At 40.8% G+C, this 22,449-nt stretch overlaps 7 protein-coding genes across 7 annotated transcripts; 5 read left to right on the plus strand and 2 right to left on the minus strand.

Annotated features, from left to right (window-relative positions):
• Positions 1-578: 578 nt before the first annotated feature.
• LOC124469077 (trace amine-associated receptor 13c-like) lies at positions 579-1,607 on the plus strand. The gene has a single exon (XM_047022167.1). The coding sequence runs from the start codon at positions 579-581 to the stop codon at positions 1,605-1,607; it is 1,029 nt and encodes a 342-aa protein (XP_046878123.1).
• A 2,180-nt stretch (positions 1,608-3,787) lies between these two features.
• On the plus strand, positions 3,788-4,816 carry LOC124469078 (trace amine-associated receptor 13c-like). Its single transcript, XM_047022168.1, has one exon. The coding sequence runs from the start codon at positions 3,788-3,790 to the stop codon at positions 4,814-4,816; it is 1,029 nt and encodes a 342-aa protein (XP_046878124.1).
• Positions 4,817-8,356: 3,540 nt separating this feature from the next.
• On the minus strand, positions 8,357-9,385 carry LOC124469079 (trace amine-associated receptor 13c-like). Its single transcript, XM_047022169.1, has one exon. It carries the CDS (start codon positions 9,383-9,385, stop codon positions 8,357-8,359), a length of 1,029 nt encoding a protein of 342 aa, XP_046878125.1.
• Positions 9,386-12,441: 3,056 nt separating this feature from the next.
• On the plus strand, positions 12,442-13,470 carry LOC124469080 (trace amine-associated receptor 13c-like). The gene has a single exon (XM_047022171.1). It carries the CDS (start codon positions 12,442-12,444, stop codon positions 13,468-13,470), a length of 1,029 nt encoding a protein of 342 aa, XP_046878127.1.
• Positions 13,471-15,678: 2,208 nt separating this feature from the next.
• LOC124469081 (trace amine-associated receptor 13c-like) lies at positions 15,679-16,707 on the minus strand. Its single transcript, XM_047022172.1, has one exon. It carries the CDS (start codon positions 16,705-16,707, stop codon positions 15,679-15,681), a length of 1,029 nt encoding a protein of 342 aa, XP_046878128.1.
• A 2,539-nt stretch (positions 16,708-19,246) lies between these two features.
• LOC124469082 (trace amine-associated receptor 13c-like) lies at positions 19,247-20,285 on the plus strand. The gene has a single exon (XM_047022173.1). It carries the CDS (start codon positions 19,247-19,249, stop codon positions 20,267-20,269), a length of 1,023 nt encoding a protein of 340 aa, XP_046878129.1. The 3' UTR covers positions 20,270-20,285.
• Positions 20,286-21,159: 874 nt separating this feature from the next.
• LOC124469083 (trace amine-associated receptor 13c-like) lies at positions 21,160-22,182 on the plus strand. Its single transcript, XM_047022174.1, has one exon. The coding sequence runs from the start codon at positions 21,160-21,162 to the stop codon at positions 22,180-22,182; it is 1,023 nt and encodes a 340-aa protein (XP_046878130.1).
• Positions 22,183-22,449: the final 267 nt, after the last annotated feature.

Genomic DNA, 22,449 nt, shown 5'->3' on the forward strand with positions numbered 1-22,449 from the left:
AATATATTGGGGGGGACATTTTGACCAGATTTAGGGGGGGGGGTGTAACTAATGAGTTGGACAAAATAATCCAATAAACCATACCCTCTAAATCTCTTCGGAGTAAAGCCAGTCTAGCTCCTTTGTTGTTTTTTAGGCCTTATTTTGAGCAACACACACACACACACACACAAACACACACACACAGACAATCATGCACATACACAAACATAAGCAACTCATCAATAAAGTGAATCTTGCAGCATCATGCATGTGCTGTGCTGTGACTGGAGGAGGAAACCAGCAGAGGGGCGTGACTCCAGGAATATCAAGAATATAAATCTTATTGTCATCTTGATCATTGTCATCTTGATCATTCTTATTTCATTTCATGGATTGATCTATAATCTTGTCTTTGTCATGTGAGTATGATGGCTATGTGATTGTCCCTTTGTTGTTTTGGTAATTTATACTATTATCAGGTTTGTGGTGTATGCTGGCATTGACTGAGTATGTGGTGTATACTTGTTTGGCCAAGGTTTCAGAGACATACAGTGCAGATGTGTGCGTATGTTATTTTCTTCACAGATTTTGTTTTTATGGCAAGTCCTGAAGACCAGTGGTGCTACCCAGCCTTTAACTTGTCCTGTCCTAGATCGGTGTTCAGTTCTGGGGCTCAGGTAACTCTCTACCTGGTGTTCCTGGTAGGCATCTTGGTCACCATCCTGGGCAACTCTGTGGTCATCATCTCGATCGCCCACTTCAAGCAGCTCCACAGTCCAACCAACATGATGGTGATGTCTCTTGCTCTTGCTGACCTGTTGGTAGGGGCAATTGTGATGCCCTTCAGCATGGTCCGGAGTGTCGAGGGATGCTGGTACTATGGTGATGATTTCTGTCTCCTCCACTCCAGCTTTGACATGTTCCTCACCATTGTCTCTATCTTTCACCTTGTTTCCATCGCCATTGATCGCCATGAAGCGGTCTGCAACCCTATGCTCTACTCAGCCCACATCACCATGCCTGTGGCCTGGATCATGATCTCAGCCAGCTGGGTAATAGCAGGTCTGTACTCTTATGGCCTACTTTACTTCAAGGCTAATGTGGCTGGACTAGAGGACTATCTGGAATCTATTCAATGTCTGGGTGGTTGTTACTTATTGTTCAACCATCTGTGGGGTGTATTAGACACACTGATATCTTTTTTCTTTCCTGTGTCTATCATGATGGGTTTATATGCTGAGATTTTCCAGGTAGCTAAGGAGCATGCCAGGAGGATAGAAGACAGCAGCCATGGAGGGGTAAGGAAACTTAATGAGGGAGAGAAGAGGGGGGCGGTGTCGAAGCGCTCAGAGCGCAAAGCAGCCAAGACACTAGGTATAGTGGTGGGAATTTTTATATTTTGCTGGATGCCGTTCTTTGTGAACTCCATCATAGATCCTTACACTAACTTTAGTACGCCTGCTATTTTATTTGAGGTGTTTGTGTGGTTAGGCTACTTTAACTCCACTTTAAACCCTATTATCTATGCTATGTTCTACCCCTGGTTCAGAAAGTGTGTTATTGCCATTGTCACCATGGAGATATTCACCAGACACTCATCTGATATGAATGTGTTTGTTACTTGACATGTCATTATTGTTGCCGGTGTGTCAGTTTAGAAAATTAAGATTAAACTGATATGAATGTGTTTGTTACTTGACATGTCATTATTGTTGCCGGTGTGTCAGTTTAGAAAATTAAGATTAAACAGATGTGCAGTTTAGTGAGTGTGTCGCATAAGCTGTTCCATATTGTCCCTCTCAGCCTACAACCCCAAACAGCATCATACATTTCCTGTCAAACCTCTGTGGTTCTTTGTTGTTCATGCATCAGTTAGGTCTCAGAGTAACTCAGCAGGATCAACAAAAACATGAGGTAACAGAGGGAGTGGTGATACAGTTTTCCAGCCTTCTCTTTGCACATGTACTGTAGTCCAAGTATGGATACTATGGATTTTATTTGCTAAAAACATCTCGTAAAACTTATTCAAAACTGTTTCCCTGCTGTGCTACTGCAATCAAAAGCATCCTTTTTTCAATTCAATTCAAGTTTATTGTCCTATGTGCAGGATACACAAGTATACAAGTACAAGGATTAGCTTTGTACCGCAGAGCAACCTACAACAGTGCAGTTTTTTCATAATCAAATAGATAGAAGCCGACAATAATAACAATAAAAGATAAGATAATAATTTAAAAAAAAATATATATATTATTCACAAAACTCACTGAGTAATGTAACGAAACAGTGAGGGTAGGCTGTTGCAAGGTGTTTATAATAAGTGCAAATGTGCAAAGTTTATGCTGTGCAAGTTAGTACATAGACTGTAAAGTTGTGATATGCAGGAAGGAGGTGGGGGGTAATAATTCTGGGCAACTCTGTGGTCAATGAATGATCATTTAAAATGTTGCAAAGATATTTAAAGAAAAACTCAGTTGGGTTACGTTGATCCATGTTGCGCATCAAAAGGACAATGCTGTCATTGTCTTGCACTAGTTTTACCACAACTGTAAAACTGTGTGAAGAGCTATAGTGGTTAGCCTACTCTACATGTAACTCCACTTAAACCCTATCAGCTATGCAAAACGTTGGTTCAGGAATTGTCTTCATCTCATTCTCACCCTGAATATATTCAACAAACACTCTTTGTGGCCTTTTTACTAACCTCAATCAGATTACCTGTATGATTATAAACAGGTGTACTGCCTATAAGGGCCACATTAGCTGTTACTTATCTGCTCTGCCTATAACCAGGCCTATTCTTTTTTTTCTTCTTAATCATCAAGACTACAGATTTCATGTCAGCAGGATCTAAGGTTAGCAATAGAATAAGGTAATGAAGAAAGTTGGGTCATCTAATAACCACAAAGAAACTAAAATTATCCAAAAAATTCCAGTTTGGATATCCAATGCAATCGAAAATTCAATTATGGTCAATTATTCAATCAGCATGAAAGATCCACTCTAGGAATGGCAGCGAAAAACGTGATGCTGATGTTGTTAGCCCTGCCCTGGCTGACCTGTTAGCTTATTGTGATGCCCTTCAGTACGGTCCAGACTATACAGGGCTGCTGGTACTATGGCAACACTTTCTGAATAAAGGACTTTCCACAGTCATTTGCTGGGGTGGCTGTACTTTAATTTTCAATAATCTGTGGGGGGATCTTGAACACAATCATTATTTTCTGTCAACCAGTGTCTATAATGTTAAGTTTGAGCATCATGGTTAAACAATTAGTTCAACTGAACAGTGTACATTCAAATTAGAATCCCCTGCATATAGGTAGAGGATTAATAAATAATTCAAAGGGAACAATAGATATCTAAAATTGCGTTTTTCTCCTTCTCTATGCAACACAAACACACAACTGCATGAGCAGCTCATTAGCGAATACAGTACAGTATCCAGCATGTGATACCTAAGGCCTGTTGTGACTGGAGGAGAAGCTGGCAGAGGGGTGTTGCTGAGGTTATATCAAGAATATAAATGTTATTGTTCCCTTCACTTAATACACTCAATCAAATGATCACAATATCTTGAATGTCTAACGGTCTGTGGTGTGTGAGTATATTTGCTAAGTGTGTAAGTTGACAATATGCTGTTAAAGGTGAATAATTGAATAATTGCTTATGTTATATGGTTTGTAGTGTATTGCTTACTAGGAATGGTGTATGTGTTATTCTGCAAATGTTCAATATATGTGCATTTATGTGCATATATCAAATAATTTAAAGCCTTTAGTTTCCAGATACTGTGTTTCTGGCCATGGATACCCCGGAGGACCAGTGGTGCTACCCAGCCTCTAACCTGTCCTGCCCCAGGTCAGTGTTCAGTCCTGGGGCTCAGGTAGCTCTCTACCTGGTGTTCCTGGTGGGCATCTTGGTGACCATCCTGGGTAACTTTGTAGTCATCATCTCCATCGCCCATTTCAAGCAGCTCCACAGTCCAACCAACATGATGGTAATGTCTCTAGCTCTGGCTGACCTGTTGGTAGGTTTAACTGTGATGCCCTTCAGCATGATGAGGACTGTACAGGGCTGCTGGTACTATGGCGACTCTTTCTGTCTCCTCCACTCCAGCTTTGACATGCTTCTCTCTGTTGCCTCCATCTTCAACCTGGTCTCCATCGCTATTGATCGCCATGAGGCAATCTGCAACCCTATGCTCTACTCAGCCCGCATCACCATGCCTGTGGCCTGGATCATGATCTCAGCCAGCTGGGTAATAGCAGCTCTGTACACCTATGGACTCCTCTACTCCAAGACTAACATGGCTGGACTAGAGGACTTCCTGGAGTCTATTAAATGTCTGGGTGGTTGTTACTTATTGTATAACTCTCTGTGGGGGACATTAAACTCAATCATACTTTTTTTCTTCCCTGTATGCGTCATGGTGGGTTTGTATACTGAGATCTTCCAGGTAGCTAAGAAGCATGCCAGGAGGATAGAGGATGGCAGTCATGGAGTGGGGGTAAATCTTAACCAGGGAAGGGAGAGGGGGGGAGTGTCGAAGCGCTCAGAGCGAAAAGCAGCCAAGACACTAGGTATAGTGGTGAGTGTGTTTATATTCTGCTGGATGCCATATTTTGTTGACTCCCTTATAGATCCCTACATTGGCTTTGCTACACCTGGGCAACTGGTTGAGGTGTTTTTTTGGTTTGGTTACTTTAACTCCACTCTAAACCCTATAATCTATGCTCTATTCTACCCCTGGTTCAGGAAATGTGTTCATCTAACTGTCACCCTGAAGATATTCATAAGACACTCATCTGATATGAACGTGTTTGGTCATTAATCTGGAGGTTTTTTAGGCCAGCGTGTCTGCTGGCATTACAACTAAACAAAATGGTTGTGATGTGTTCACTGTTTGGCTTGTTAAAATAGTTTAATCAGGATCTCAGCCAAAACACCAGCATGTAGGTATTATCAGGTAAAGGTGGTATGTGTGTGTGCTTTTCTATTTTTTTCTCGCCTTGGCCTGAAACACCAAGCCAAATCCTCAGTACCTCTAGTTAATTACACCCTATACCTCCTTTTAAGTCCTCCATTCTGCCCCACCTTCAGAGAGCGAAAGAGTATATTTTACCCTTGCACATATTGGCTAAGCCTGCTGCTTATCAAGACTTCCTTAAACCTTTCTGCTGTGCTGCTGCAATTAAATGTAACAAAGTTGTGAAAGAAAAGTATAATCTTTTGACTTACAGTCTACCTTACACTGCATAATACACAGTTGAACTTACCTAAAATTACGTGTTGACATATACTATCTCCCCTAGGAATTTTGCCCCAAATACTTTAAGAAAATTATTAAACCAAAAATTACCCCTGAATCAGAATTGTACGCACTGTATGGTGAATTAGGCCTGCAATTATGACAGCTGTCTTAACCATGCATTTAATGAGCTGAATGTTTTGGGGTTAAGACAATTTAAAAGAGAACATTTATGATACATTTGGATCAACATGACATGATATTATGTACGAAAAAGCAAACAATTGTAGGCTTCATAATAAATATGTATTATGTAGTATTGGCAATTTGTTAAAAGAATTGGCAATTTGTTAAAAGAATTGGCAATTTGTTAAAAGAATGAGAAAACTAATTCATGACTTTTATAAGGTGCATAAATAACTAGATGATTTGTAGGTTAACAAGTACTTACTTTTAATTATGATTAGAGAAATGTAGATACCAAAACGTCATCACAGGCACTGCAATGTCTATAATTCCAGAACTGTGTGTATGTCACTGAAATCTTACTCACTGACTGCATCACAGGCACTTTTCCCTATCTATAAAATAATGCGGAGCATCACAATTAGCTTATAAGACCCCGCTTGACACATTTGACATCCTAAAAACAACCAGCCCTGTATTCTTGAGGTGATGTCATAGCACAATATTGTCCAAAATTGAGACATGCAACTCACTGATTTTTGAGATAAGGGACAAAACATGTCCTACATAGAAAAGTAAAATGTATGTTAAAAATAAATATATTCTTAATGTAATTCTGCGTACTCATGACATTAATTTCACTAGTGCACATTGCCCTTGATGCAGTCAGTGATGTCGGTGAAACACACACACATGCACAGATTCCTGTAGTTGAAGTTAGTTTCCCTCCGAAATAGATTTATGTTAGTTGGGGGTTGTGATTGACATGGGTTCATGGTTATTATTGGTATGTAAGTACTGTTAAAAGAACATTGAAAGTAGTAAATTAGGAGTTTAGCACAATTGAAAGAGATATCCTAACTACTTCAAACATACATATAAACCTACTGTTTACTTAATTATTTGTTTGTTTATATGTCACAAATATTTATGAAACTGTTATTGAAGACGGACTTTACATTTAACGATGGCAACTTTGCAGGTAAAAATGTAAGTCTTACAGTAGATGAGATCAGTGGATGAGATCAGCAGCAAAAAGTCCCCCCATTCAAAGATGTTGAAAGTGGGCCGTCTATAAAACTGACTTGTCAGCCAGCGGATACTTTTTTTTACTTGAAGATTGTGATTTCCTTATCTTCCTCTAGTCACATTTTGTCCAGATGCCATTTCAGATGAATGTCTACTGTCCAGAAAGCTGACACCCCAGCCAATGCTAAAGTAACGGAAGTGGGCAGTTTTTAGATTCAAAGGAAAAGTGTTCAGATATATTAACCAGTAACCACATGTAGTGAGGATTTAGCTGGGATCTCTGGCCAAAAGGATAAACAGATGGAACAGAACACTCACATAACTTTACCTAGAAATACCTATACAATTTATTTAGATGAAGTCATAGTAGATCTACACAAGAGAGCACAAGAACACGCAGGCCCGTTGAGGTCAATCAACCAACAGGCTAACCACAACACACCTAATCAACTACCAAACACATTTATATCTTCAGGGTGACAATGAGATGAACACATTTCCTGAACCAGTGGTAGAACAGAGCATAGATGATAGGTTTTAAAGTGGAGTTATGAGATGGATAGATATGAGATATAGGCAATATCAGTGGTGCTGCATTAGTGTACCATCATGTAACTAGATGGCAGTAGCGTGCTGGTGTGTACAGTACAGTCGTGGCCATAAGTTTTGGCAATGACAAATGTTGTGTTTTGCTAAGTTTGCTGGTTCAGTATTTGAGGAAAATATTTTCACATGTTTCTATAGAATACTGGAATACAATAAGGCACATTTCATATTTTTTAAGCTTTTTTGGGGCGAACATTTTCAAGCACATAGTCCCCTCTTTTACAGCAGTCGATCTGCTCTTAAAATCCAATCATAATGATAGAGTGATTTCACCTGGCTAGAACTAGTTCACACTTTCCCCTGTACTGATGATATGATTAACTGAAATTATATTAGCAGTCATTTAATGCCAAGGCCTAGCAAGCTTTATAAACACAAAATGTATGTCGCTTCCAATACTTTTGGCCACGGCTGTATATGTTGTGCCTTAGTTGGAGGGTTGAGATGGTGCAGTTTAGGTCATACACAGGATGGTAAAAGAGGGGAATTCCAGTGAAATGCTGGGGCACAAGTCTATGTCCCAGTCCATCCCTGCACACACCTGTTAGTTGGAGGTTTTAATGTTTGACAATGTAGTGCCTTGACACCACCTCAAGAGGGGTGCAATTACTATGCTAGTTGTTTTTAAGGATGTCATTGTAAGTAATACAGGGCGTAACAAGCTAACTGTAAAAGTCCTGAACAGATTTGTATTATTTGTGTGATTTACATGAATTAATGGTTATTATTAATATTTGGGGCGTGTTGTTCAACGAAAGTTTAAGTTAGCAAGCTTAGCAAAACTGCTGAAAGTCAGCTTCTATTACGAAAAACCAGGGAAGAACATATTCTGACTACTCCATTGATACATTTAGTCAAGTCGTTGATTTATTACTCATTCAGAAATGTTGTACACATATGTATGATACTACCATGACAGACTGTTAAAAGGCAAAAGGCGTTATTTACATTTAACTGTAGTAGCTGAGGAAGTCAAAGTTAACAGGACGTCTTACAGTATTACAGTGGATAAGAGCAGCATGCTTAGCCAACATGTGAAACAGGAGCTGCTTGGCTCTCTGAGGAGGGGCAGAAAGGAGGACTGTAGAGTAGGAAAATAATCAAGCAGAGGTAGTGAGGATTTAACTTGGTGACTCAGGCTGAAAGGACACACACTTCTATTTTACTGTATTATCGACACAGGTTGTTTGGCTGAGGTATTAATGTAATACCCCTTCTTTAGCGAGAGAGGCAGAGAACACATTACATGCAGGGTTGTTGAGGTTACAAAACCAGAAGACACGATGGCCAACATACACTTAACTAATGACCAAACACATTCATGTCAGATGAATGTCTCACGAATATCTTCAAGGTGACAATGAGATGAATGCATTTTCTGAACCAGGGGTAGAACAGAGCATAGATTATAGGGTTTAAAGTAGAGTTAAAGTAACCAAACCAAACAAACATCTCAAACAGTTTCCCAGGTGTAGCAAAGCCAATGTAGGGATCTATAAGGGAGTCAACAAAAAATGGCATCCAGCAGAATATAAACACACTCACCACTATACCTAGTGTCTTGGCTGCTTTTCGCTCTGAGCGCTTCGACACCCCCCCCCTCTCCCTTCCCTGGTTAAGATTTACCCCCACTCCATGACTGCCATCCTCTATCCTCCTGGCATGCTTCTTAGCTACCTGGAATATCTCAGTATACAAACCCACCATGATGCATACAGGGAAGAAGAAAGTTATGATTGAGTTCAGTGTCCCCCACAGAGAGTTAAACAATAAGTAACAACCACCCAGACATTGAATAGACTCCAGGAAGTCCTCTAGTCCAGCCATGTTAGCCTTGGAGTAGAGCAGGCAGGAAGAGTACAGAGCTGCTATTACCCAGCTGGCTGAGATCATGATCCACGCCACAGGCATGGTGATGTGGGCTGAGTAGAGCATAGGGTTGCAGATCGCCTCATGGCGATCGATGGCGATGGAGACCAGGTGGAAGATGGAGACAGTTGACAGGAACATGTCAAAGCTGGAGTGGAGAAGACAGAAAGAGTCGCCATAGTACCAGCAGCCCTGTACAGTCCTCATCATGCTGAAGGGCATCACAGTTAAACCTAGTAACAGGTCAGCCAGAGCTAGAGACATCACCATCATGTTGGTTGGACTGTGGAGCTGCTTGAAGTGGGCGATGGAGATGATGACTACAAAGTTACCCAGGATGGTCACTAAGATGCCCACCAGGAACACCAGGTAGAGAGCTACCTGAGCCCCAGGACTGAACACTAATCTGGGGCAGGACAGGTTAGAGGCTGGGTAGCACCACTGGTCCTCAGAACTGGCCATGGCCAAGAGAAAACTCTAAAGACTTTAAATTATATGAAATACATACACACATCTATAATAGTAACAGCAACAAAAAATCAGTACTGTCCAAAGTCAATACCAACATCCCGAACAGTCCATACAATAATCGACATGATAGATTACAGTATACATATGACAAAGGTAAACACGAAAGGCACTGACAAATGAAAGACCAACGTCATCTGATCAGCTTATTGATCTTATATGTGAATGAGAAAAGGATGAAGAGTGTTGAGACCAATAACATTTATGTTCTAGATATTCCTGGAGGCACACCCCTCTACTGACTTATTGGTTCCCATCCAGTCATATCAGGCCAAATGAATCACATGCTGCACACTGTTTGTAACTGTAATGAGTTGCATGCAGATGCAGATGCATGTTTCTGTGTGCATGAGAGAAAAAAGAGTGTGTGTGTTTACATGTGTGTATGTGTGTGTGTGTGCGTGTGTGTGTGTGTGTGTGTGTGAGTGTGTGCGTGTGTGTAAAAAAACATCTCATTATAATATTTCTTGAGTTGAGATTGCTAAGAGTATTGTGTCTTGATTCAAATCTGAATCCTATGAACATAATTTTGGACATGCCATCTTTAGTCTTACAATGACAGGCTGAATTTAATTTATTTGATGGGAATAATTTTCCCAGGCAAGCGAGCTTTCTAATTGAAAAGCACAAATGCATTTTGTCAAAACGGATTCAGTTTCAAGGGGTGCTTAGAGATTGGATATCTGTATCTGCAGCAGAACAGATTAACCTACAAAGAGTTGCTGTGTTTTTTCACGCAAGTTCAATACTGAAAGTAGTTTATTTGTGATGCTAACATTTTTCAGCCAACTCCACATACTGTACATACACACACTCAGCTTTCTGGTGATGTCAAACAAAGTACCACCAACAGTCTAACCCTAGATCTCAAGAAGCACACTGCTCTTACAAACTGCTCCTGTGCTTCACACTTCCAAACATGTCCATATGTCTCCCTATCATGTCCATAAGTCTCCCCCTATCATGTCCATACGCCATATGTCTCCCTATCATGTATATATGTCTCCCTATCATGTCCATAAGTCTCCCCCTATCATGTCCATATGCCATATGTCTCCCTATCATGTCCATATGTCTCCCTATCATATCCATATGCCATATTTTACCCTATCATGTCTTTATATCTCCCTATCATGTGTCTCCCTATCATGTCCATATGTCTCCCTGCCATGTCCATAGATCTCCCTATCATGTCTATAAGTCTCCCTATCAAGTCCATATGTCTCCCTCTCATGTCCATGGTAAATTAATTTCCTGTCAATAAATAACTTACAAAGGAATTGTATATGTAGTTGTCACAGGTGGGGGCGCTGGTGCCTCCACTTAGTCTACTCTTACTCTGAGGAGCAAAACGTATCTCCCACTCAAAAGATGCCAAAACTCGTAGAATCGAGGTATAAAATGTATTAGGTTTATTGGTAAAAAAAACAAAAAGAAAAGGAAGTCCTTGTTGTTGATTGCCTCAAGAGGCTCTGGCAGGAGATAAGGTAGCCTGGTTCCTCTGGTGGCCGCTGATACTGGCCTCCTCCAGCAGGGGGAAGGGGGGTTATCCGGAGACTGCTGGAATAGTCCGATTGATTATTCTGTGCACACTGGACGTAATCCTATCGCCCACCCGGGACTGCAGGGTGCTCCAACTAGTGCATGAACGGCAAAATCTGTAAAACAGTGGAACATGGGCACACCACACATCAAACTCACGTGTGCAAGCGTAACACAACTGTGGATAAAACCTCAAACTCAGGTGTATCAATAGGCTGAGCAGTCCGGGCAGCACGTTCCACAAGCTTGACTGCGTAGAATTCACGGTACTCAGCTTCGGCGAAAGTCCGTCTCCGTGCGCGCTGTGTTGCAGTCCCTTGCTCCCCCAGTCCTCTCTCTCTGCTTCCAGTCCTTCTCTCCGCTTCCAGTCCTCTCTCCACCTCCAGTTTCAGTTCTCCTTCCAGTCCCCAACGCTCCTTGATTGACGGTGATCTGAGTTTAAAAACCCTCCCAATCCCCCGGTTAATTGCGACCAGCTGGGTGCTTCCCTGCTGCACACCTGCAGCTAGTTGGTTTAATACGGTACTGAATATGGTCCCCGTGACATAGTTTTTATTCTTTTTATTTTATGAAACCATTATGAAACTTGTTTTTATTCTTGTTTTACAATCCACTTTAGACCTGTAAATGTTTTAGAAGTATTCCAGTGGGTTTTCATAAAGTAAGACATAATTTATAAACTTTTCAACTAATTTTACATTTTGGCCAGGAAGTGATTTTATAAAAATATTTGTTTCAGCATTTGTATTATTACATATGACTCACAGGTGTTACACTGTAGATACCAGATTAATGTCCATAGATGTGGAGCTCCACTTGATTTTGTATGTGTTATTTTAGGCACAAATGTTGCTAGAAATGCTTAGAATGGCACACACTAACACACACACACAAACACACACCCTACATGATTATTATTATGGCCTATGGTGAGCTCAGTAAACACAGAAGGGGGTTGTACCTACGGTGAGATTAAGGACATAAAAGCAATTGTTCTCTTCATTTTTCATGCATCAATCAACTGATTCTATGGGACTTATTTGTTTGGTATGTCTGTTTGTACAATTATTGCATTACTACAGTAAATCATAATGTTTATAAAGTGATCATATATGTATGTACTATAATATATTTTGGAGTAATGGGAATGGCATATTTTATATGTATATTAGATGTATTGTACCGGTGCTTTTGTGTCACATATTTTGAAGTCTTTATTTCACAGGTGGTCATGGACAGCCCTGTGGACTAGTGGTCTTTCATTTGTAAGTGCCTTTCGTGTGTACTTTTGTCATATGTATACTGTAATCTACAATGTTGATTATTGTATGGACTGTTTGGGATGTTGGTATTGACTTTTGACTACTGATTTGTTGTTGGTGTTACTATTATAGATGTGTGTATGTTTATTTCACGTGATTTAAAGTCTTTCGAGTTTTCTCTTGGCCATGGCCAGTTCTGAGGACCAGTGGTGCTACCCAACCTCAAACTTGTCCTGCCCCAGATTAGTGTTCAGTTTTGGGGCTCAGGTAACTCTCTACCTGGTGTTCCTTGTGGGCATCCTGGTCACCATCCTGGGCAACTCTGTAGTCATCATCTCCATCGCCCACTTCAAGCAGCTTCACAGTCCAACTAACATGATGGTGATGTCTCTAGCTCTGGCTGACCTGTTACTAGGTTTAACTGTGATGCCCTTCAGCATGATGAGGACTGTACAGGGCTGCTGGTACTATGGCGACTCTTTCTGCCTCCTGCACTCCAGCTTTGACATGTTCCTGTCTTATGTCTCCATCTACCACCTGGTCTCCATTTCGATTGATCGCCATGAGGCAATCTGCAACCCTATGCTCTACTCAGTCCACATCACCATGCCTGTGGCCTGGATCATGATCTCAGCCAGCTGGGTAATAGCAGCTCTGTACACCTATGGACTCCTCTACTCTAAGGCTTACATGACTGGATTAGAGGACTTCCTGGATTCTGTAAAATGTCATGGTGAATGCATGATAGTTTTCAACAGCTTGTGGGGGACCCTAAGCACAATCATAGTTTTCTTTTTCCCTGTGTGTGTCATGGTGTGTTTGTATACTGAGATCTACCAGGTAGCTAAGAAGCATGCCAGGAGGATAGAAGATGCCATCCACAGAGTTGGAAGGTGGGCTAACCAGGAAGTGGGGAAGGGCGCAGTGTCGAAACGCTCAGAGCGCAAAGCAGCCAAGACGCTGGGTGTAGTGGTGAGTGTGTTCATCTTTTGCTGGTTGCCATTCTTTGTCAACATAATGATAGCACATCAAATTGGCTTCAGAACACCTGAGGGACTTTTTATGGTGTTTTGCTGGTTAGCGTATTTTAACTCTACTTTAAACCCTATCATATATGCTCTGTTCTACCCCTGGTTCAGGAAATCTATTCATCTTATTGTCACCCTAAAAATATTTACCAGACACTCGTGTGATATGAATGTGTTTGATACTTGATGAGGTAATGATAACTTCAACAAACCGGTATGTCATATACTTGTCTTTGTCTTTTCACTCAGTTAAGATTACTTGTATGAATATAAACATGTTTTTTCAGTGCCACATTAGTTGTTGCATGCTTCTAATCTTTTATAATGTAATACTCCAAAACTTTTGGTAACCTTTAATATGCAAAGTTACTGCTATGTCAGCTTTGTCAATGCTGTATTAGATGCATAATTGGCCTCAACACACCTGCTAAACTGAGGGGTTTGCTTGGATAGCCTACTTTAACTCCTTGCAAAACCTTATAATGTTTGCATTATTTTACCCCTGGTTAAAGAAATGTCCATCTAAATGTCATCATGAATATATTAATCACAAGAAACTCATGAAAATAATGAATTTGTTACTTAAAACTTGTCTGCTGATGTTTTTTTCAGTATTGTTAAAATTTTAACTAACTTCAGTCAGATTACAAGTAAAAGAATACATGGTGTTTTCTTATTGTCACATTAGCTGTTCTGTTCACAGCATGTTGCTGATCCTGTAAATTAAAATTAAAATTATACATGTGGTGGGTATGTTTATTTAGAACAGCGCAGGACACCAAATGTATATATATTGTTTTAATTATGATAGCTGGGTCTACTCATGACAAGCTGTGGCCAATAGGATAATTCACTTTTATGGATAGAGTTTTATGGATTTGTTTCCATTTAAAAAATCTTCCCAAAAATTGTATACAAATCTCAAATGAAATACTGGAAGTGTATCATTATTAGGGCCTCTCACTTTAGGACAATGTTTATCCTTAAAGGTACACTACCAATATGCAGCATGTCTTTCAAATCAAATCAAATTTATATAGCCCTTTTTACACGCAAGCATGTCACAGAGGGCTTCACATACGCCCATAGAACTGCCCCTCAACCAACCTAAACCCTCAACGAGGGTCATCAACTGGCTACATACAAAGTTATTTATTAAGGTAAAAGGAAATACTGTATAATGAACGGTACAGAATATTTTATGGGTTTGGTATGCAAAGTAGTACGGCTTCAGTTTGAATGACAAAAAGTATAAAGAAAATGAAATGGCAAGAAAGACTGGGAGAAGGGGGGATAAATGGGCCTTGCATTGCACATCTAAGACGGGAGGTTGTGGCAGCAGTAATGACTTCCGTTGTTGTAAAGGGGTCTGTGGAGCTCAACCGAAAGGTTCTTTTGTCAAGTATTCCTTCAATTCAGTGAGGCTGAGTTTTGCGTTATCTTGGTCAGGTTGCAATTAGAATTGCTGGCTGATTAATCTTGAGTGTGTTGTCTGTTTGCACCACAGACAAATTTTTTTGTCTGTGCTAGTTGGGAGCCATTTGGTGTGAACCCTCCCCTTCACATTCAAAGGAGATTAAGGTTTGTTGAATGTTGTTTTAAGGCCCATGGAACACCTTTTGAGATTTGTCTGGGCTAGTAGGGGCCATTAGGTGTGATCCCCCCTCTTTTCAGAGAAGAAAAAGGGTTGTGTATTGTTGATTTACATCTTGTGAGCCCATTGAGGTGTGGGCAAGACAGCTGGCTCTCTGTCTGGTCTGATGCTCTGTGCTACACTTCTTAGTGGTCCTAAGTTTTATTAAGTTGATAATTGTATTAAGTTGACAAGTCAAGGCCTTAAATTGTCAAATGCTTGACAATATAGTGTCATGACATCACGAAAAGGCTACAATACTGACCCGGCAAAGCTTCTCTTACAACCAGGAAAATAACAATTCTAACTACTCCAAATGTACATTTAGTCCTGTAAAATATTCAAGTATTCATTTATTTTGTACAAATATTTATGAAACTATCATGACTAGACAGGCTTTATTACATAAATTGTACACACATTAACTGTAGCAGCTTAGAAAATCAAAGGTAACAGGACGTCTTACAGTATTAGAGTGGATAAGAGCAGCATGCTTAGCCAACAGGTGAAACAGCAGCCTCCTTGGTTCTCTGAGGAGGGGCAGGAGGGAGGACTGTAGAAGAGGAAAATGATCAAGCAGTGGTAGTGATGATTTAGCTTGGTGACTCAGTTTGGTGACACACACACCTATCCTTTCAAAATCTACACAGATTATTTGGCTGAGGACCTGACATATCTTTAGCGAGATAGACAGAGAACACATTACATGCAGGGTTGTTGAGAATACAAAACCAGAAGACACGATGGCCAGAATACACCTAACTAATGACCAAACACATTCATGTCAGATGAGTGTCTCATGAATATCTTCAATGTGACAATGAGATGAACACATTTCCTGAACCAGGGGTAGAATAGAGCATAGATTATAGGGTTTAAAGTGGAGTTAAAGTAACCAAACCAAACAAACACCTCAAACAGTTTCCCAGGTGTAGCAAAGCCAATGTAGGGATCTATAAGGGAGTCAACAAAAAATGGCATCCAGCAGAATATAAACACACTCACCACTATACCTAGTGTCTTGGCTGCTTTTCGCTCTGAGCGCTTCGACACTCCCCCCCTCTCCCTTCCCTGGTTAAGATTTACCCCCACTCCATGACTGCCATCCTCTATCCTCCTGGCATGCTTCTTAGCTACCTGGAAGATCTCAGTATACAAACCCACCATGACGCATACAGGGAAGAAAAAAAGTATGATTGAGTTTAATGTCCCCCACAGAGAGTTGAACAATAAGTGACAACCACCTAGACATTTGATAGACTCCAGGAAGTCCTCTAGTCCAGCCTTGTTAGCCTTGGAGTAGAGCAGGCAGGAGGAGTACAGAGCTGCTATTACCCAGCTGGCTGAGATCATGATCCAGGCCACAGGCATGGTGATGTGGGCTGAGTAGAGCATAGGGTTGCAGATCGCTTCATGGCGATCGATGGCGATGGAGACCAGGTGGAAGATGGAGACAGAAGAGAGGAACATGTCAAAGCTGGAGTGGAGAAGACAAAAATGGTTGCCATAGTACCAGCAGCCCTGTACAGTCCTTATCATGCTGAAGGGCATCACAGTTAAACCTAGTAACAGGTCAGCCAGGGCTAGAGACATCACCATCATGTTGGTTGGACTGTGAAGCTGCTTGAAGTGGGCGATGGAGATGATGACTACAGAGTTGCCCAGGATGGTGACCAGGATGCCCACCAGGAACACCACGTAGAGAGTTACTTCAGCCCCAGTACTGAATGATAATCTGGGGCAGGATAAATTAGAGGTTGGGTAGCACCACTGGTCCTCAGAACTGGCCATGGCCAAGAGAAAACTCTAAAGACTTTAAATCATATATGATAATAACAGCAACAAACAATCAGTACAAGTCAATACCAACGTCCTCAACAGTCCATACAATAATCAACATAATAGATCACTGTAAACATATGACAAAGGTACAACGAAAGACACTTACAAATGAAAGACCAACGTCAACTGATTAGCTTATTTTTCTGATATGTGAATGAGAAAATGATGAAGAGTGCTGAGACCAATAACATTTATGTTCTAGATATTCCTGGAGGCACACCCCTCTACTGAGTTATTGGTTCCCGTCCAGTCATATCAGGCCAAATGAATCACATGCTGCACACTGTTTGTTACTGTCAGGTGTCAGGTGGGAGTCAGGTGGCCGAGCGGTTAAGGAATCGGGCTAGTAATCAGAAGGTTGCCAGTTCGATTCCCGGCCGTGCCTAATGACGTTGTGTCCTTGGGCAAGGCACTTCCCCCTACTTGCCTCGGGGAGAATGTCCCTGTACTCACTGTATGTCCCTGTACTTACTGTAAGTCGCTCTGGATAAGAGCGTCTGCTAAATGACTAAATGTAAATGTACTGTAATGAGTTGCATGCAGTTGCATGTTTGTGTGTGCATGAGAGAAAGAAAGAGTATGTGTGCGCGCATAACAATGTTTCTTGAGTTGAGACTGCAAAGAGTATTGTGTCTTGATTCAAATCTGAATCCTATGAACATAATTTTGCACATGCCATCTTTAGTCTTACAATGACATTTATCATAGAAATGTATTGTATGAAAGCCCTGAAGGCGTAATATATCATCCAAATGGCTGAACGTATTTCATTAAGTCTCATTAAGTCCATCTATCTGTCAGATTGTAGACTCAACTCAACAGTATGCTGTCCACAACAGCATGAGGTAACAGGTGGAAATGCGATAGATTGAGGATTTATTTTTCACTTAATAGGGCTAATCCTATCCACTGCACTGCAAGACATCTTGCTTATTAACAGATGAATGTAAATCTGTCAATCCAAACACCCAGTCTTGGGTGAGCCTGATGGTGAAACTCTTTACCAACAAATGTATATTTAATAAATGCGTACAACACAAAAATGTCAACCACCTGAGTTAGCAAACCAACTAGGGTGCCACCAACATGACTAGCAGATTGTACAACCAACTCCCTGTGGTAGTGGCTAACTGACGAGGTTTTCCCCCAAATGTATTTATTTGATGAACATTTTTGTTGAATTATAAATTGGGAAATGTCCACTACTTAATATTATTTACTGTGCCTATTGTCCTGTTTTTATCAATGTTGTGCTGTCTGGCTCTTTTGTTTGCATGCACTGCAGCTGTTTGCATGCACTGCAGCTGCAAACTGTTTGTTAATCAGTTACATGTGTGTGTGTGTGTGTGTGGGTGTGTGTGTGTGTGTGTGCAAGAGTAGACTCAGTAGAAAAAATACTATACCCACCCTTCTCATTACAATGTTTCCAAGTTGAGGCTACAAAGGGTATTGCGTCTTGATTCAAATCTTAACCCCGACAACACGATTCTGTACAAGCCATCCTTTTTTCATCATCATCATCATTACCAAATACTGGAAGAACCATTTGGAAGGGTCAGTCAGGTCTTCAAGGCCATTTTTCTAACAGGCCTCTTTGCAAATCCTCAGAAATACCATCAAGCCCTGATCATTGTCCAATTTCTCAGTTTCTAGGGATGTGTAGAGATTACACAATCTGTAACTGTAGCAGTTTACAGTAAGATAACCTTAAAAAGTAGCTGTTTTCTTTTTTTCTTTTTTTGTTGTTGAGCATAGTACCTACAGTGGTTTATTTGTGATGCTAGCATTTCAGCCAAATCCACATTCAGTACCAAAGAAACAAACGGAGTACCACCAACAGGCTAACCCTCAAGAAACATACTGCTCCTGAAAACTGCTCCCGCACGCTCACACTTCCAAATATGGCATATGTCTTTCTCTTGTGTCCAAATGCTGGGATTCCACCATGAATGAATTGCCTATCAAATACTTTCTTGCTTAGGAACTGTATTTGCTGGTTTGTTTTAGTTTTCCTATGAAACAATAAGGAAACCTTTCTTTCTCTCATTGGTACATTCAACTTTGGAATTGTAAAAACGTATTTACAAGGATGGAGCACACACAGTAAAACACACAAACACCCCGCCCCCCCATGCATATGCAAATTATTAGCAGTATGCAGTTTCATGTGGCCAATGGTTAATGCCGTAAACGCAGAAGAGGGTTGTACCATAGTGAGCTTAAGGATATACATGCAATTGTTCTCTTCACACAATTCTTTATGCACTCAATCAACTGATTATCTGGGACATTTACTGAACTGTAAGTGTGTTTGTACCTTCATTGTGTTTCTACTGTAAATTATAATGTTCATAAGGTTGTCATGTTTGTACTATATAATTTTGGGGACAAATGGGGATTTAATATACACTTTGGTATATTTTAAATAGATGTCTTGTACCAGTGCATTTGCATCAACTCTTTTGAAGTATTTATTTCACAGGTGGTCATGGACAGTCCTGAGGACCAGTGGTGCTACCCAGCCTATAACCTGTCCTGCCCCAAGTCAGGGTTCAGTTCTGGGGCTCAGGTAACTCTCTACCTGGTGTTCCTGGTGGGCATCCTGATCACCATCCTGGGCAACTCTGTGGTCATCATCTCCATCACCCACTTCAAAAAGCTTCAAGGTCCAACTAACATGATGGTGATGTCTCTAGCCCTGGCTGACCTGTTACTAGGTTTAACTGTGATGCCCTTCAGCATGGTCCGTGCTGTCGAAGGATGCTGGTACTTTGGTAACCATTTCTGTCTCATCCACTACAGCTTTTATGTGTTTTTTACCTCTGTCTCCATCTACCACCTGGTCTCCATCGCCATCGACCGCCATGAAGCAGTCTGCAACCCTATGCTCTACTCATCCCGCATCACCATGCCTGTGGCCTGGATCATGATCTCAGCCAGCTGGGTAATAGCAGCTCTGTACACCTATGGACTCCTCTATTCTAAGGCTTACATGACAGGATTAGAGGACTTCCTGGATTCTGTCAAATGTCATGGTGAATGTATGATAGTTTTCAACTCTTTGTGGGGGGCTTTAGACACCATCATGAATTTCTTCTTTCCAGTCTCTATCATGGTGGGTTTGTATACTGAGATCTTCCTGGTAGCTAAGAAGCATGCCAGGAAGATAGATGACTGCCGTCACGGAATAGGGGGGGCACCTAAGGAGGGAAGCGGTACAGTGTCAAAGAACTCCGAGCGAAAAGCAGCCAAAACACTAGGTATAGTGGTGGGTGTGTTCATATTTTGCTGGATGCCATTTTTTGTCTTTTCCATCATAGATCCTTACATTAACTTTGGTACACCTACTGCAGTGGTTGAGGTATTTGTTTGGTTGGGCTACTTTAATTCCACACTAAACCCTGTCATCTATGCTCTGTTCTACCCCTGGTTCAGGAAATGTTTTCATCTTATTGTAACTCTGAAAATATTCAATAGACACTCATCTGATATAAATGTGTTTATTACGTGATCTGTAGGGGGTGATTGCCAGGATATCAGCTGGTATCAACAGATCATCTGTATTGTACGCATTTTTATTTGACCGTTTTATTCACCGGAAAGCCTATTGAGATACAACCTAATTTTGAGGATTTCCAGTTTGAGAGGTAGCAAACACCACTTTACAATCAAGGAAGTATGTAATAATATATAAAATATACAATACTTATGGATTATTTTGAACATAAAGGTTGAGCATGCTACTGATGCTATTCACTGTAATACTGCTAGACTTAACTGTTACTATGCTGAGTCACTGCAATAAATCAATCATAGCAGTCATCATTGTCTATTATCAGTCTGAACTTTTTAGGTACTAAAGATTGTAACATGGCAAAGGTACTATCAGTAAAACCACATGAAAGAGTAAGTAGGTACCAGATTAAAGCCCATGGCTGTGGGTCTATGTTTATTTTATTTAGATTGTTATTTTAGACACATGTTGCTAAATATGTTTAGGATGGAACACACACAGTAAAACACACAAACACCCCCCATGCATATGCAAATTATTAGCAGTATGCAGTTTCACGTGGCCTATGGTTAATAGAGTAAACACAGAAGAGGGTTGTACCATAATGAGTTTAAGGATATAAATGCAATTGTTCTCTTCACATAATTTTTTATGCACTCTTTAGATCAATCAACTGATTATCTGGGACATTTACTTATTTGAACTGTGTGTTTGTATCTTCATTGTGTTTCTACTGTAAATTATAATGTTCATAAGGTTGTCATGTTTGTACTATATAATTTTTGGACAAATGGGGATTTAATATACACTTCGGTATTTTTTAAATAGATGTCTTGTACCAGTGCATTAGCATAATCTCTTTTGAAGTATTTATTTCACAGGTGGTCATGGACAGTCCTGAGGACCAGTGGTGCTACCCAGCCTCTAACCTGTCCTGCCCCAAGTCAGGGTACAGTTTTGGGGCTCAGATAACTCTCTACCTGGTGTTCCTGGTGGGCACCCTGATCACCATCCTGGGTAACTCTGTAGTCATCATCTCCATCGCCCGCTTCAAGCAGCTCCACAGTCCAACCAACATGATGGTAATGTCTCTAGCTCTGGCTGACCTGTTAGTAGGTTTAACTGTGATGCCCTTCAGCTCGGTCAGTGCTGTCGAAGGATGCTGGTACTTTGGTAACCATTTCTGTCTCCTCCACTGTAGCTTTGATGTGTTTTTTACCTCTGTCTCCATCTACCACCTGGTCTCCATCGCCATTGACCGCCGTGAGGCAGTCTGCAACCCTATGCTCTACTCAGTCCACATCACCATGCCTGTGGCCTGGATCATGATCTCAGCCAGCTGGGTAATGCCAGCTCTGTACACCTATGGACTCCTCTACTCTAAGGCTTACATGACAGGATTAGAGGACTACCTGGATTCTGTAAAATGTTATGGTGAATGCGTAATAGTTTTCAACTCTTTGTGGGGGGCTTTAGACACCATCTTGAATTTCTTCTTTCCAGTCTCTATCATGGTGGGTTTGTATACTGAGATCTTCCTGGTAGCTAAGAAGCATGCCAGGAAGATAGATGACTGCCGTCACGGAATAGGGGGGGCACCTAAGGAGGGAAGCGGTACAGTGTCAAAGAACTCCGAGCGAAAAGCAGCCAAGACACTAGGTATAGTGATGGGTGTGTTCATATTTTGCTGGATGCCATTTTTTGTCTTTTCCATCATAGATCCTTACATTGACTTTGGTACACCTACTGCAGTGTTTGAGGTATTTGTTTGGTTGGGCTACTTTAATTCCACACTAAACCCTATCATCTATGCTCTGTTCTACCCCTGGTTCAGGAAATGTTTTCATCTTATTGTAACTCTGAAAATATTCAATAGACACTCATCTGATATGAATGTGTTTATTACGTGATCTGGAGTGTTGTTGCCAGAATATCAGCTGGTATCAACAGATCACCTGTATTGTACATATTTTTATTTTACAGTTTTTTTCACCAGAAAAGCCTATTGAGATACAACCTAATTTTGAGGGCTTCCAGTTTGAGAGGTAGCAAACACCATTTTACAATCAAGGAAGTATATATGTAATAATAATATATAAAATATACAATACATATGGATTATTTTGCACATAGTTTGTGGATGCTACTGATGCTATCCACTGTAATACTGCTAAACT

The sequence above is a fragment of the Hypomesus transpacificus genome, chromosome 6, assembly GCF_021917145.1.
Source record: "Hypomesus transpacificus isolate Combined female chromosome 6, fHypTra1, whole genome shotgun sequence".
NCBI lineage: Eukaryota > Metazoa > Chordata > Actinopteri > Osmeriformes > Osmeridae > Hypomesus > Hypomesus transpacificus.

Excerpts from the sequence above, each read along its gene's own strand:
- LOC124469077 (XM_047022167.1), top strand. The coding sequence starts at position 579 with ATGGCAAGTCCTGAAGACCAGTGGTGCTACCCAGCCTTTAACTTGTCC.
- LOC124469078 (XM_047022168.1), top strand. The coding sequence starts at position 3,788 with ATGGATACCCCGGAGGACCAGTGGTGCTACCCAGCCTCTAACCTGTCC.
- LOC124469079 (XM_047022169.1), bottom strand. The coding sequence starts at position 9,385 with ATGGCCAGTTCTGAGGACCAGTGGTGCTACCCAGCCTCTAACCTGTCC.
- LOC124469080 (XM_047022171.1), top strand. The coding sequence starts at position 12,442 with ATGGCCAGTTCTGAGGACCAGTGGTGCTACCCAACCTCAAACTTGTCC.
- LOC124469081 (XM_047022172.1), bottom strand. The coding sequence starts at position 16,707 with ATGGCCAGTTCTGAGGACCAGTGGTGCTACCCAACCTCTAATTTATCC.
- LOC124469082 (XM_047022173.1), top strand. The coding sequence starts at position 19,247 with ATGGACAGTCCTGAGGACCAGTGGTGCTACCCAGCCTATAACCTGTCC.
- LOC124469083 (XM_047022174.1), top strand. The coding sequence starts at position 21,160 with ATGGACAGTCCTGAGGACCAGTGGTGCTACCCAGCCTCTAACCTGTCC.